Source organism: Chanodichthys erythropterus, chromosome 17, assembly GCF_024489055.1.
Source record: "Chanodichthys erythropterus isolate Z2021 chromosome 17, ASM2448905v1, whole genome shotgun sequence".
In the NCBI taxonomy this organism is placed as follows: domain Eukaryota; kingdom Metazoa; phylum Chordata; class Actinopteri; order Cypriniformes; family Xenocyprididae; genus Chanodichthys; species Chanodichthys erythropterus.
In genome coordinates, this window is record NC_090237.1 from 31,049,116 (window position 1) to 31,066,123 (window position 17,008).

Consider the following 17,008-nt stretch of genomic DNA (forward strand, 5'->3'; position numbering starts at 1 on the left):
ACGCCACAAGGAGATCATGTTCATTGGATGTCTCACCGGTCTAGAGCCTGGCCACAGTCCCAAGACTTCCATTCCTGTTTTCATCCAGATTCTCTGCTGTTGAGAGCAGTGCCATCGGCTCACATCCTGCTCATAGCTTGGCAGTGGTGGAACAGCATGCTTCTCCTCCAACTGAGTTGAGGGGTACCCAGTAGAGGCTGCAGAGAGTCCCGAGAAAGACTGGCCAGCAGCTACAGGAGGACCTGAGGGAGGAGTAGAGGCTGCAGACTGTGCAGAGGTCACTGGGAGGAGGGCTGCAGGATGACATGGGTGACATTAGTCATAGATGAGCATTACTTTTGTTAATGTTAAATCTGTTTTAAATTTGATTAAGTAAATGCTACATTAAGTCCCTACACTGACAGAACACAGTCTTGCTTGTAGATAATTCAATCAACTCTGGAGATACTGGCAAAGGAACCCTCACTGGAGTGAAGGGAATTGGTGAAAAACAACAACACTGATCAGAAACAGGCATATCCTTACAGTAGAGTCGGCATGTGTGCGTGTCCATACACCAACCTAACCGTGGAGATGCAGTAGCACTATATTCATCAGGCCGGTCTGGTTTTGAGAGTGTTGCTGATGGTTTATGCCTCCCTAACACATAAAAATATAATGTCATTTTAATAACCTGTAGTACTGTCCCTAAGTAAATGTGTAATAAGTAGTAATGTAAATGCATTCAAACCCATAGAACATGTCAAGCCTATTTATAATATTAGAGGTGTGGTATGTTAACAAAGTGTATGTCTTTTCAGCGACCCTGTGAAGTTTAATCTGACTCCAATTTCAAATGGTTATTACATTTAGATATTTATACATATAGATATTTTAGTTATATACATTTAGATGTTTATAATTAGGAATTAATTCTAACTATTGGTTATGTATTATGTGAGAATGGGAGACTGCATGTGATAATGTTACAAACTTTATAGTACCTGTCAAAAGTTTGGAAACATTTATAATTTGCTAATGTTTTTGAAATAAGTCTATTCTGTTCACCAAGCTGCATTTATTTCTTCAAAAATACAGTAAAACATTAATATTTTGGGATATTATTGCGAATTAAAAGAAATGTTAGTGTGTAAATAAGTGCTATGATAAATAAATTTAAATAAGTGTGCTAAATATAAATAAGTGTGTGTATGTGTATATACATATTGAACCAAACAAAATACATTGAGTGACACAGTGAGGTAAACTAACACTGAAACTGCGATGATTAAAATGGCGTTTTAAAGATGCACAATAAGGTGCAAACAGAGTGCTATAGTGAATATACTATACAACTATAGACTATAACCCCATACGTTATAGCTGGTACTATAATGCCACCTTTTGGCACATTTGTGTTAACTTAGAGCAGAGAGTAAGTCGTGATAACGAGAAGTGGTGGTTGTGAACACTAGGCGGCGCAGTTAGGCTTAAAAAGCAACAGAAACGCCAGGTCGATGCTGATGTACGATGCATTCGATCCTCATATGACTTAAATGTCATTAAACGAGTGTTAGTCTTCAGATTCGCTTCATTTTAACACAACAATCCGAAATAAATATGAATGAAAGATTCAATCCCCTACCAGAACGTCATGATGACTGTAGACCCTTGTCACCAGAAAATATTTCTCAGTCACGCGTTGGTGGTATAGTGGTGAGCATAGCTGCCTTCCAAGCAGTTGACCCGGGTTCGATTCCCGGCCAACGCAAGTTTTCTTTTTTATTAATAATCTTATACACCTTACACTAGAACTTCAACAGCTACACAAATCAATTATGTAAAAATGTAGCCGAACTTCTAATACAGCTTCTTCAGAGCTCTATTAACAGACGCCTGTACAAACAGCTTTACTTTCTACACTGTTCTGAATCCCACTGGGCTTGAAAGATCACGTTTAAAGAGACTATCTGCAGCCCCGCCTCTCTCCCAACTCCAGACTAGTGTTCAGAAACAGCTGATCGTGCGAGGCAGAGCATCACAGTCCGCAATGTCATCTGAGGAGCTCGCACGGAAGCTGCAGCGCAGGCTGGACACCGAGCAGCGTGACACCAAACCCGGCTCACCGGTGCAAACAGGAGCGGGCGAGGAGGATCCGCCGCCGGTGAAACCTGCCACTGCCGTGAACGGCGACGCCACCTCTGAACTGACGGAGAAACTCAACCGCAGGCTGGACATCCACGACGGCACGGCGAAACCCAAACAGATGAAGGTTTTCAATCCCTACACCGAGTTTAAAGAGTTCTCCCGCAAACAGATCAAAGACATGGAGACAATGTTCAAGAGGTCAGTTCATCAGCGCCACTCTAAAACTCAACCGCTATTAAATATATTTATCTATATTAAGATTTATTAAGGTGAATCAAGGTATGGATGTATTGAACATTAGCTAGGCAATAACAAGAGTGAAGTTTGTGTGCGACAGAGAGAGAGAGTGAGTGAGTGAGTGAGTGTGTGTGTTTTGGGATCATTGTGTTCTTGGAGCAGGAATGTCGATACATCACTCAAATTAAATCCCTGATTGATCATTCTTGATTTTTTGTTTATCATTTTCTTGATTAGTTATTTTCTAAATCATCTTATTAAATGTATATTCCAGTTTACTGTGCTTTAGTGACATAATTGTATTTCTAAATAAAATAGTGTAAATTAAACAGATATACAAACAGTATTTGCAGTAAAAAAAAATCTATGCATGGTATAAAATTAATATGAATTAACAAAAATTAATAGTTATGAATGTAACATTAAACAATTTAAAAATAATTATCTCTCTTTCTGCTTTAGTGGCATTTGTATTACAAAAACACTAACAAAATAAGTAAAATAATAGAATGTTATTTAAAAATAAATAAACATTCTGAAGCTCACATTAAATTAACAAGAATTCTCTCTCTGAGCATCCTCATACAGTGCCAAAATAATGTTTTTCTCTGGGCCTGGGGTCTCTTTCTGAACAGCCATTGTCCTGATTTCCCTCATTATTTCAGCACAAGGGTCCACTCACAAACTCCACGTCCCCATGGAACCCACTCCATGAGCAACAATGCCATCTTTGTCTGTTTGTGCGTGTGTTTACGGGGACTTGGAGGAGTCTATGATGAGAGAGTCTCTTTGGTTTTCAATGCATTAAAGTTTGAAAATAAATTCCTATCATTAATTTTCATCATATTATTGGATATTTTTATCAATCACATCAAATTCAGAACCATATCTCTAGTAGTGCAACAAAACCAAACAATAACAAATAGCAAACTATTTATACAGTGTTTGATGTGAGGAGAATCCTGGGATGTGCGTTTCACCTCAAAGACTTTGTTTTTGCATGTCAACTTATGCTGCCGGATCATGATTTTGCCATAAATATGCACATATAAGGATGATCCCAAAGTTAATTTTGCCTTACCGTAACTGTGAGATCATGAAGATGATTTATTGTACATAAAGATTAACTATTTCTGCACACTTCATTAACTGTGAGGTTCAGTCGAGACTGTTAGATTATATTGTGTTAAAGGAAACCAACAAGTGTGTAGTGTGTAAAACAATGATAACAAAGTGTGGATGTCCCATAGGACTAGGTTACGTCAGGACTGCAAGGTGTGTCTGTTTAAGAAGTGCGTACTTTGGCCCACTTCAGATCAGTTCAGCCCAGTTTCATGAGAGATGAAAAAAGATGTCATGTATAAGAGGAAAATGGGTCAAAGCAAGATACAGCAGAGTTAACACATTCATAAACACAACTCACACCTACTTATGAATTAAGATAGATAGATAGATAGATAGATAGATAGATAGATAGATAGATAGATAGATAGATAGATAGATAGATAGATAGATAGATAGATAGATAGATAGATAGATAGATAGATAGATAGATAGATAGATAGATAGATAGAATCTCTATGAGGTTTCAAATCAAACTTTGACTACTTTGTAATTTATGGATGCTTGTTTCAGTCACTGAAAAAAATAAAAAAAGGTAATTGTGACTTTTTATCTCACAATTCTGACTTTTTCTCAGAATTGAGAATTTATATCTTGCAATTCTGACTTTATAACACACAATTGCAAGTTTATCTCATAAATGTAAGGAAAAAAAAGCAAGAAATATGAGATAAAAGGTCACATCTTTTTAATGCTATTCATTCTATGGTGGAAACAACCTTCCATAGTAATTGGTGTTTATGTACATTTTATATATATATATATATATATATATATATATATATATATATATATATATATATATATATATATATATATATATATATATATAAAATATACTCATACAAACTATTTTTTTTAAGAAATCAATCAGCGAGGACAAATTAAATTGATTTGATCAAAAGTGACAGTAAATAAAATGTTACAAAAACACTTAAAATGTTTCCAAAAAATGCTTATCTTCATCAAAGAATCCTGAATAAATTGATCACAGTTTCCACAAAAATACAAAGCAGCACAGCTGTTTTCAACATTGATAATAGTAATAAATATTTATTGCGCAGCAAATCATCATATTAGAATGATTTCTGAAAGATCATGTGACACTGAAGACTGGAGTAATGATGCTGAAAATTCAGCTTTACCATCTCAGGGATAAATTACATTTCCAAATAGAAAACGGTTAATTAAAATCATAATAATATTTCACAATATTACTGTTTTTACTGAATTTTTAATCAAATAAATGCAGTCTTGGTAAATAGAAGGGACTTCTTTTAAAAAAAGCATTAAAAAAAACATTAAAAAAAAATATTACCATCCCCAAACATTTGAACAGTACTGTATGTAATGTATTATTTCTATGTGTAAGTTTGCATATTTTTTCATCCTCTCCATCCGTGCCGGGAGGGGTGCTGACCTGGAATGTGGCCGGCATGCAGGCGGCAGGACCAACATGCCAATCTCATCCTCCGCTTTCTGTTTGTTATTTTCTCTTTCTCTCTCTCTCTCATACACCAGGTCAGTCTTGTTAACCCTGACCTGCTTCAAGTGGTTCATAATGACAGTTCTAGGCACATCTGCAGTTAGCAACAGATCCAGGATCAGCCTGAGCCCTGTTAGTGGACTGCAGCACTCTGAATGCCAGGCTTTATAGTTGAATCTCTGCCCCGAGCCTTGGCATCTATAAATACCACAGCAGGAAACCAGAGAGGACAAAGAAAACGTCCACACACAAACACATGCGAAGCACCCGCAATTACGTCAGGGCAAGTTTGTGTTTTCATGCATCCACACACATTTTTGAGCTGTGTGTGTAGGAGTGTGTGCTGCCAGTTGCTGAAAGCAGTTGCTGTCCTCTGGTCAGCAGATTCCCAGTTGTCTTTTAATCAGGGCAGGCAAGTGTAAGCATGTCTTGGTGGGGGCTGTTAAAACAACATTCAACAAAGAAAGAAAGTGAGGATATTGCGTGAAATGGTTAAATTGAAGGACTCTTATGCAGTATGATGAAGGTTGAGCTGTTAATGACCTTTCAGAAACAATGTGTGAAGGAGACGAGATTAGACATTAGTCATTCAGAGCAATAATATGAAACAGCCTGATAAACATTCACATCATCTCAGACATTTCTCTCTAAAACACTGTAGGAAAAATGAAAACATATGAGAAATACATAGAGTAATGTAATAGTATAGAGCTCTAAAATGAATGTGGATTGCAACTACAATAAGGTTCCTAGTTAACGTTATTGAATGCATTAACTAACATTAACTAAGAATAAATTTGTTACAGTATTTATTAATATTAGTTAACATTAGATATTTATTGACCCAGTTAACAAACATACAGTATGTTCTAAGAACATTTTGCTAATGTTTTGCTAAAATTATGAAAGTTCAAAATATCCGGATTTTTAAAATGTTTGAAAATGTATTTTTTTTTTTTTTTGATTATATAAACAGTAAGGGAACATTTGATCATTTTCCAGACATTGTGGGAAAGTTACTTCTAAATATTCTCTGAACATTCTGAAAACAAGTCGTAACATTTAAAAATGAACTAATACGTAGAAGTTCCATGAACGATGTATAAATAACTTTTTTGAGAACATTATTAAAGACCATAAAACTTTGAACAATCATTCTGTTAATGTTACTAGTAGAACGTTTGTTCATAACTTTGAGAAAACCTTGCCAGAACATAAGCCAAAGTTCTGAGAGCATTTCTTGTTAGCTGGGATGTTAGCTCTCAAGTCTGTTAAATAAATGTATAAGATACCACTTTTTATTTTAATACACTCTTAAAAATAATGTTTCCAAACAGCTCTTGTGTTTTTTCTTAAAGGTGCAAGCTATTTTTAAAAAAAAAACTCTGATATTTGAAATCAACCCAAACAAACCCACCCCTCTCTTCATTGCTCCGCCTCCAAAACTCACCTTCCAATCCTAACCACCCTGCTCTGAGCCGTTCTTGAACCCCGATTGCTGCTGGCATGCGAGGCGAGTGCGCTAACAATGATGCCTCATTCTCTAGCGGTTGTCAGTGTGAGTGGTTTACCTGCACAATTCTCACTAGCTGGCTACTGTTACACACGCAATGCGAGAGTGGATGTCTGTTTATCACAGCTGACACGCAGATGATGAACGAATGACAAGTACACAAGAGTAAATACAAACATGTGTATGTTCTTAGTCACCATCCACAGATAATCCAGATAATTAGTGACACTCAAACCCAGTGATACTCACGTGTGGAGCGGAATCAAAGCAGCCTCCACATCTGTTTTCAGGCCTTCCCACTTAGCTCTCTCCAGCACTGGAAAGCTTTTTCTAATATTAACGCGGGTCCTAAAGCGCTTGCCCAGTCATAAACCTTCATTCCAGTGATATTCTCCTCTCTTTCTGCAGTTTTTCTTCAAACCTCTTGCTCGTTCTCTCTCCTTGACTGTCATACGCCCCTAATGCTGATTTGTAGCACGTTTGTTGTTAGTGTCGGCCTGACTAACTTCCAAACAATGTTTTTGAAAAATGACTTAACCCACCTTTAAGAACATCTTAATAATAAAGGAATTTTTATAAAGAACTTTTTGTGCATTGCAAAGGTTTTGTGGATGCCAGTATAGAAACTTTATTTTTAAAAGGGTAGTTCACCCAAAAATAAAAATAATTTCATTAATTACTCACCCTCATGTCGTTGTACACCCACGAGATTTTGATAAAAACCAATGGCTCAGTGAGGCCTGCATAGACACCAAGACAATTAACACTTTCTATGCACAGAAAGCTACTTAAGACTGGTCATGTGACTACAGTGGTTCAACCTTAATGTTATGAAGCGATGAGAATACTTTTTGCACCAAAAAAACAAAACAAAATAATGACTTTAATCAACAATATCTAGCGATTTCAAAACACTGCTTCATGAAGCTTTACGAATCTTTTGTTTCAAACTGCCAAAGTCACGTGATTTCAGTAAACGAGGCTTTGTTTCATTATAAGTGTTTGAAATTTCAATGGTTCACCACTGGGGGCATGACTTTGCCAGTTTGATCAGTTAGATCTGCTATGGATAATTCATGTATACACTATATTGTACAGCAGCAGCATGTCTTAATTGCTCACAGCAGCATGTTGTGTATTTATTGGCAGTAGCAAGTCCAATATTTGCTCTGCAGCAACAGCAGCAGCATGAACCAACAGCAGCAGCATAGCAGATCTATTCCACCAAGAGCAAACATATCAACATTGTTTGGCATGATAATAGATATGACAATCTGATAGTTGTCATGACAGAAGTATTTTTAAAGGTCCCGGTCTTCGTGATCCCATTTTTCAAACTTTAGTTAGTGTGTAATGTTGTTGTTAGAGTATAAATAAAATCTGTAAATTTTTAAAGCTCAAAGTTAAATGCCAAGCGAGATATTTTAACAGAAGTCGCCTACATCGAACGGCCAGTTTGGACTACATCCCTCTACTTCCTTCTTTAATGACGTCACTAAAACAGTTTTTTGACTAACCTCCGCCCACAGGAATACGCAAGAGTTGCGTTTGTAGAGTGTGTTTGTCGCCATGTCATCGAAACGCTGTTATTTTCATCCTGCAGTCCAATCACCGGGTCTGATTCCGGCTCAAATTGACAGGGTAAAATTTAAGACATGTTTACAATAACACTGAGCGCGTGCATCTCCACGTTATGGTAAGAAGTGTGACCTTTCCAGGCAAGGAGCGCTAAGCTGCTGTCGAATCACAACACAGGAACCGCTGGCACAATCAGAACTCGTTACGTATATCTGAAGGAGGGACTTCATAGAACAAGGAAGTATCAGCCCGTTTCAGTGGAAACAGCGGTATACAGATAAGTAAATTATGTAAAAAAAAAAGGGTTTTTTTTTACACGCGAAACATGAACACATGTTATATTGCACACTATAAACACAATCAAAGCTTCAAAAAAACACGAAAAACGGGACCTTTAACTATTTGTTCATGTAAACTATATACAGTGCATTAATGCAGTTAACTAATGTTAACAAATGGAACCTTATTGTAAAGTATAAGATAATTAAGTCTCTGAAGGTTTTCAGAGAAATGAGTTCATAATGACAGTTGACTTGATTTCAGTTTGAAATGTCATTGATATCACTTCTAACAATTGTGAAGTTATTGTGATTTTTTTTTTTTTTTTTTTGAGGAAAATTCAAAATGTATGAAACTTTCTCCATTTTGCTGTCCATAGGAGAATAAAATGGCATCTCATTCATGATTTTCTTTCCTATGTGGAGAGGGAGAGAAGTAGAGATGAGACGATGCTCACCTGTACTTTTCTGCCACCATGAGCCTGTTCTTTCTAAAAGCATCGCTCAAACTAAAATAGAAACACGTGCCCAGTCCTTCAATCTCAGCCTCTCCACTTTCACACAATGTTCAAGACAAACACTCTCTCTCTCTTGCACACACATGCGATCCTGCTGGTTGGTGTGGCAACAGCTGGGTGAGACTCTATAAATACTCTCCTCCGTTAGAATCTCTTTTTCCTGCTGTTTCTGCCTTCACTCTCCACCTGCTGTTCTGCTGCCCTCCCTCTGCTGCGGCTCTGTAAATCTCATGTCAACAGGCACTTCTAAGTGTCAGTAGTAGCTTGATATGATCCATATGATGCTAGAATGCAGTTAGCACTGATAACAGTCCAAATGTTTGGGGTTGAGAAGATTTTTAAGGTTTTCGAAAGAAGTCTTTTATGCTCCCCAAAGCTGCATTCATTTGATCAAAAATACAGAAACGGTGTTATTGTGAAATATTTGAATGTATTTTAAAATGTAATTTTAATTTTTAATGTAATCCAGTCTTCAGTGTCACATGATCCTTCAGAAATCATTCTAATATGATGATTTGATGCTCAAGAAACATTTCTGATTATTAATATTATTAATGTTTAAAACTGTTTTGCTGCTTCATATTTGTGTGGAAACTGTCATAAATGTTTTTTTTTTTTTTTTCAGGATTCTTTGTTTATTAGAAAGTTCTAAAGAATAGCATTTATCTGAAAAAGAAATTTCGCATTTTACTGGTGAAGTTGTTCTAAATTTGTAATGCAGAACTTTTCTCCAAAAACAACAAGAAGAAAAAACACCATACAAACTTTTGTGATATATTACAGGTCTTATGAAGCCATATAACAAGTTTAAGTAATGAAGAGATCCAAACTAAAGTTTAACTGCTCATTGTTATTTGCCAATAATGGTGAGATGATGTGGCCGACAGCAGAAATGTTTTTCGAGATGCGTCAATGTCCTCATAAACAGTCGTGGCCCCTTGGACTAAGACACTGCACGCCAATTTTCAAGTCGATCAGACTAACGGTGAAGTAGTTATAACCGTTTTTGTGGTTTTTTTTCCTGTTATAGCGCCACCAAGTGGCCAGTTGCCACGTCCTTTTTCACGCGACCACAGAATGAGCTCTTACATAGGTGTCGTTCTGAAAACAAAAGAGTCCATATGACTCCGATATAAAAACAGTCCATATGACTTTTGCACTATATATTACAGGGGCCGGTTGCATTCACCACTTAGACTAGTCTTAAAAGTTAAGACACTAATGTTTTTCTTGAAGAGTGGTCCTAATTTTTTCAAGTCCGTTACATAAAAAGGTAGATTGGTGTCATTTGAATTGGAAAAATAACATTGATTACCCCTTGGTTAACTGTAAGTTGGTCAACCTAGTTCTTAAGACACAGTCTTAATATAGTAACCAAGTTTATACAACTGGCCCCAGGTCTTATATAGCCATATAACATGTTTAAATAATGAAGAGATCAAAACTGATTCTTATTTACCAATAATGGTGAGATGAATTGTCGTCATAATGGTAAAACAGTATAAAATGTGTGTAAATAATAAATGCTGTTTGTATATGTATTTGTGTGTAGATTTGACTCTGGTAAAGATGGCTTCATCGATCTGATGGAGTTGAAGCTGATGATGGAGAAACTTGGAGCTCCACAGACTCATCTGGGGTTAAAGAACATGATCAAGGAGGTGGATGAAGATTATGACGGCAAACTCAGCTACAGAGAGGTATGTATGCGTGTCTTTTTCATGCTTACAGCTTTGTAAGGTCTATCATCATCCCTGATGACTGATTTAATCTAGTGATTAAATCTTTTCAGAGATTACCCTCCATGGAAACCACTTTAGACTCTCCTATACTCAAATGATCCTATCACAGCAGAGGTCTGTGAGGTCTGTAAGAGATAACATCTCAGACTTGTTTTATCTTTGAATGCAGCTCTGACGTGGCTTCACACATCACACATTTAAATTGCAATCAGATTTAATCACCTTAATCAATTTTCACATGGAGGGTAATAAAATGGGCCAAAACAATCCTATAGACTTACAAGGAAAAGGGGCAATCAGAATATCATAGGCCCTTTTTACACCTGGTAAACTGGGTGTTGTTTTGTTCGATCGGATCACAGGTATATGAGGAAGACACATTCCCGTTTACACCTGGTGTTTCTTCGAGGGGAGGGTCTATGGGTGGGTAAAGCTGTTTTTCCACCAAAATTACAATTTGTTCCAGGAACTTTATTCTCAGGAACTTCTTATCCCCAGACCTGTTGTTGTCTGCGTTTCCATCGCAATCTAAAGTACTGTGAAGATTAAGTCCGGTGAAGTAGGATTGCGCAAAACTTTCCAGTTCCAGCTGGATTTCGCTTAAATAAGCTTAATAAAGCCTAAACCTCATCATCGGCCCATCTGTCGTTTTTTATTTAAACTCCATTGTTGATTTGAATAGCAAGCAACTCTTACTGCACCAACCACAACAGACTTTTAAAAATGGTGGTTGAAATAAAATGTTGCGTGGAGTCAACCAATCAAAATGCTGCATGAACTCAACCAATCAGCATGTTCAGCGCCCAAGTCCCAAGCCTGAATGTTTCTGAACTTTGGAAAAGTACTACCTAGTGAGCAGGTTCTTTCTGAGGAGGGGAATTTTTACCTTGAACTTCATTTAGACCCTGGTTCCTGCTGTCAAAACACACCGAGTACCACTCCAAAGTCCCTAGTTCCTGGGGAAAGTTCCTGCGGTGGAAGTGCAGCTTAAATCTATAGGCTTTTTCAGATCTTTTTTTACGTAATGGACGAAATAAGCTCAGACAATTTACATATGAACACGAAAGAAGACAACACGATGCATATGGTCCGCGTCAGCTTTCGTTTCTTCTCTGAAAGCCACAAGACCACTCCCAACACTGTGAGTGTGTGTTAGAGATCAGGAATGGTTAGAGAACATTGTGCTTGGTACATTTTTCTTCCAACTGGGTATTCAACCCACATTCTTCAAACCAAACTTGGGACTTCAATCCACAAAGTTTAAGGACCCTATTATACAACCGGTGCAATGTGGCGCCAGGCGTGACGCAAATATTTTTTGCTAGTTTCAGCCTGACGCAGTTATTATTTTCACGTCCTGCGCCACGTTGTTTAAAGAGCAAATGCATTTGCACCCATTTGTGCGCCCATGGGCGTGCTGGTCTGGAAACGAGGTGTGTTCAGAGGCATTGTTGGCGTGTTGCTATTTTGAGGCAACTGAAATAATCTGCACAATATTCAATGGAGCAATATTTGTTTTGTTATTTAAAGGGCATGTTAGTAATATGCGCCTATATGCGGATGGCTAATGTGCGTACACTCTGCTTGTTATACGCACACAGGGACGCACAGCAGCGCACAAGCATGCCACATATTAAAAATAAAAGGATTACAATGTAAAAGATTATGATTGTGTGCATAAAGATAAATGCTTTGGTGGAATTCGCCTTGTCATATAGATGGTCCGTTTCCTCGTTAGAGAAGCGTTCACTTTTTCTGCTTTCAAATTCTGCCATGTAATGCTATTTACATGGCAGAATTTGAAAGCAGAAAAAGTGAACTGGCTTTTAAAGGAAATGGGAGATGAGACTAGGTTTATTGCACATTTTGCCAAAAACACACCCATGATTCATTAAGACAATAGGGACAACCGTTTTAGACCATTATTCTCGTCGTTAAACTAGCAAAAGTGGATTCGGACATGCCTAAAGTGCACCTGAGCCATGCGCTTTAGACCATGCGCTTAGATTATTAAAATAAGGCCCATAATAAATAATAATAATAATTCCTTACATTTATATAGCGCTTTTCTGGGCACTCAAAGCGCTTTACATATCGAAGGGGGAATCTCCTCAACCACCACCATTGTGCAGCATCCACCTGGATGATGCGACGGCAGCCATATTGCACCAGTACGCCCACCACACACCAGCTTATTGGTGGAGAGGAGAGAGAGTGAGGAAGCCAATCAGTGTATAGGGATGATTAGAAGGCCATGATGGACAGAGGCCAATGGGCAAATTGGGCCAGGATGTCGGGGATACACTCTTTTCGAAGGACATCCTGGGATTTTTTAACGACCACAGAGAGTCAGAACCTCGGTTTAACGTCTCATCCGAAGGACGGTGCTTTTTGACAGTATAGTGTCCCCATCACTATACTGGGGCGTTAGGACCCAGACAGACCACAGGGTGAGCACCCCCTGCTGGCCTCACTAACACCTCTCATTTGGCTAGCACACTTCCCATAATGTTTACGCATTAGGTCAGTAGGCAGATAGAAAGCGGTCTGTTTGAAAGCGCTGTTTGAAAGCATTTGACCTACACTACAAAAGCAATCTGGACTAATGCTTTTTCGACTACCTTTGGAAGTGGTTGAAAGTTGATTTAATTAATTACCTAAAAAAAAAGTAATATTTACAAATGCAAAACTGACTTCTGTATGTGTGTGTATATATATATATATATATATATATGACCCGTGCTGGCAAAATGAGTTGCAATGAATATAAAATAAATATAAAACTTTTTTTTTCCCATGATACCACAATTGTTTGATTAACATTAATGAAACAGAAAGCCTATATATTAAGACCTACTGTACGGCACTGATCTAATATTACACATCAGAAACTAATTAGTTTAAGGTAATTAGAATTGCTACAGGCTAATCCTAATCGACAAATACACTTCTGAGTTTTGTAAAAGTGACCTAAAACAGGGCCGCAGTGGAGTGACAGGGGGTCCGTGGAAAAGTCTAGAGAAAAACTATATATCAATAAAGAAGATTAAAATAAATAATTGCATTATTTAATTTAATAAAAATAAATAAATGAATATAAAATAAATAAATTAATATAAAATAAATAAATTAATATAAATGTGATTAAAATAAAAAATAGTCAGTTATGATTATGAATCTATTAAATAGATTATATTGGATTGAAATAAATAAATGGTAAATATAAATACATAAATTAGCTTAAAACTAAATAAACAAATATATAAATAATTAACTGTACATTACTATAGTGAGTAGAAAAAAATATATATGTTACTTTATAGACACTGAAAAATTGGTATTACAAATTTAAAATTAGTGTATAAATTTGGTTTATAAGATGGGGGCCCCTCACATGAGGATGCTCACATTTGGGGCCTGTGGCATCTAAAATATTGAAAATCCCTTACCTAAGACTTTATTTAGTCCCATTTTGATTTTTTTTTTTACTTATGGGGATGTAATATATACACACACACACACACACACACACACACACACACACACACACACACACACACACACACACACACACACACACACACACACACACACACACACACACACACACACACACACACACACACAAACAGGTGATAGTGCAGCTGTGTCTTAAGTACAGTGAGTCTGTTGTGTGTCAGATGCTGCTCTGACTCTTGTGATTGGACAGACATTCCACATGGATAAGATTACACACACACACACACACAAAGATTGCGCAGCGAAAGGGGGGAACCCGATATAAGGTCATACTTCTGACCTCCCCTTCCCCTCAATGAAATCAGTTGTGTTTGGATATGATCTAAAGATCAATTAAATAAAAAGGTCTCTTCAGTATATAATGCATATAATTCAAAGGGAAATATCTGCAGTGCCTTTCAGTGTGAAATAAAAACAGCTGAACGTTTAGTTTATGTGCTGACATGCCAATGATGTCAGATGCTTTTGTATTTATTTTTAGAATTGCATAGAAATGCACCCTGACATGAAGTGCTGATAACCTTTAAAGCTATTGAAACTTCTCTGTTACTCAAATCTCACAATCTCTGTGTCAGTTCCTGCTGATCTTCCGGAGGGCCGCAGCAGGTGAGTTGCAGGAAGAGAGCGGGCTGATGGCTCTGGCTCGACTTTCGGAGATCGACGTCTCGACTGAAGGCGTTCTTGGAGCGAGGGACTTCTTTGAGGCCAAGGTTTGTGGGTTTTTATATCTTTTCATGTGAAAGAGAGTTTTGAGCCATGGAAAAGCACTACTCCCACGTGCTTCAGAAAAAGTTTTTTTTTTTGCCTTAGTCTCCCCCTTGTGGGCATATAATGTAAGTGCAGGCTGGCATCTACAAAGAACACATCAGTATACAGAGGAATATTTTTGACAATTGAATCCCTATATCCTATTTTTTTTTTTTACTTAAAACATTCAGGTATTTTAATATTTCAACCTTTTAAAATATTATTGTTTATTGTATTAAATATAATGGAAAATTTGTGCAATGTTATTACACATTCACATTAAATTTTTAGTTACATTTTACATTACATTTCAGTATACTTTTTAATTTTTATTGTTGTATTCTAATATTATGTAGTATACTATATTATATTATATTATCGTTATTTTTATTGTTATATTTTAATACTATATTATCTATATTTTATTGTTATATTTTAATACTATTCTATACTTTATATTCTATATTTGTTTATATTATATGTACATTTATATTATATTATATTAATAATAATATATTATCTTTATTCATCATTTGCATTTCTCATAATTATTATTTTAGTGATTTTTGTGTACTATTATAGTATTCATTAATATTTTTAAATTAGATTTTATTTTTATATTTTCAGTTTTCATTTTTATTTTAGTTTAAGTTTTAGTAATTTTAAGTTTTTGTACTTTTGTCATTTTTTATCTGTTTTTTTTATTTTTATTTTTTAATATTTCTATTTAGCTTTGATTTAATATTCATTTGAGTTTTAGTTTCAGTAATTTTAATATTTAAAACTTATTAATTTCAGTTAATTTCCCAAGGCAGCACTTCTCATTTAGTTTTTAGGGGTTTTTTAAGTTTGTCTTTCATATATTTTTATTTAAGCTTCATTTCAGTTCATGTTTTTTTTTTTAACAGTTTTAGTTTAAATTTGTCAGTTTCTGGTTTGGGACACACCTAAAAAAAATGATTAAAACCCCAAAAGAATAAGCCTGCACTACACAATTGCCATTTAACTGATTTTAGAGTCTTTTAGTAGGATTACAGCAATAGTAATGCATTTATTTTTATGGAGACATATAATTCAAATGTGTTTTATTGATGTGTTTGCGGTAGGTTCAGGCTCTGTCTGTGCGTAGTAAGTTCGAGGCGGAGATACGAGAGGAACAAGAAGAGAAGAAGAGGGTGGAACTTGAAAGAAAACAACGGCGTGCTGCATTTAAAGAGCTGCAGTCCACATTCTGTTCATAAAGCACATGCACACATTACAATTTATGCCTTTTAAAGAGCACATTTGACTTGCACACAAGCACAAACACGCATGCTCAAACACTGCTTCTCGTACCTCACACCTATGTGTAATCAAAACCACAGCGTAACACTGAACAAGTAGCATTAGCGTTATGAGTCGCTTACAGCTATCCTGAAATATGCATGAGGAATTTGTTTCACTGGTGACGGATGAAGCGAGTGAAATTTCAGGAGACTTGTAATGTAGGACTTAAACAGTATAAACTCTAATAGACTAGATTGTGCTTCTATTTTAATCATCTAAGCAACTATATATTTTTAGAAACAAGAAGTTTATTGTAAAATGTTAATCATAATTTTAAATAGTTGGTGTCGTGGACTAAATATTGATTATGACCAACATTGGAAACAAAGGGTCAAGAAATATGTTTATTTTTTTATAGATTTGAATCATTCTTTTTTTTTTTTTCGTAACTTTTTTTTTTCTACATATTTGTCACCTAAATATAAGTTTTAGTAAATTGTGTTTGATCAGATGTTCATAATATCTACCTGTTACTCGTTTGTTTTTGCCAATTACATAAATCCTATTAAATCACTGTATTTTTTAAAAATATATTTTTGTAGCTGCTTTATGTGTCTGTTTTATTCCATATGTGCAAAATGGAATAATTGTTGTTATATATATGTGACATTTATTCTGTCTGAAGTGTCTAGTGTATGCCAGTAGGTGGCAGCACTGGAATGGGCCATCAAAACAAGCACAATAAAGTATTTTGCTGAAATAAGTTACATTTAATTAAGATTTATCGGTAATGATGCATAAAATGTTTAGTATGAAGGGATAAAAAGCATAAAATGTTCTGTAAGGATTAAATAAACAAAACCACAATCTTTTCA

General features: G+C 36.0%; 1 protein-coding gene across 1 annotated transcript; it reads left to right on the forward strand.

Annotated features, from left to right (window-relative positions):
• Positions 1 to 1,991: 1,991 nt before the first annotated feature.
• efhd1 (EF-hand domain family, member D1) lies at positions 1,992 to 17,005 on the forward strand. The gene is made up of 4 exons (XM_067365311.1): positions 1,992 to 2,325; positions 10,412 to 10,559; positions 14,696 to 14,830; positions 15,974 to 17,005. The coding sequence occupies exons 1-4, from the start codon at positions 2,030 to 2,032 to the stop codon at positions 16,106 to 16,108; spliced, it is 714 nt and encodes a 237-aa protein (XP_067221412.1). The 5' UTR covers positions 1,992 to 2,029; the 3' UTR covers positions 16,109 to 17,005.
• The last annotated feature ends 3 nt before the right edge of the window (positions 17,006 to 17,008 follow it).

Coding starts and splice junctions, on each gene's coding strand:
- efhd1 (XM_067365311.1), top strand. CDS start 2,030: ATGTCATCTGAGGAGCTCGCACGGAAGCTGCAGCGCAGGCTGGACACC. Junction 2,326..10,411: donor ATGGAGACAATGTTCAAGAG/GTCAGTTCATCA, acceptor ATTTGTGTGTAG/ATTTGACTCTGGTAAAGATG. Junction 14,831..15,973: donor GGGACTTCTTTGAGGCCAAG/GTTTGTGGGTTT, acceptor TGTTTGCGGTAG/GTTCAGGCTCTGTCTGTGCG.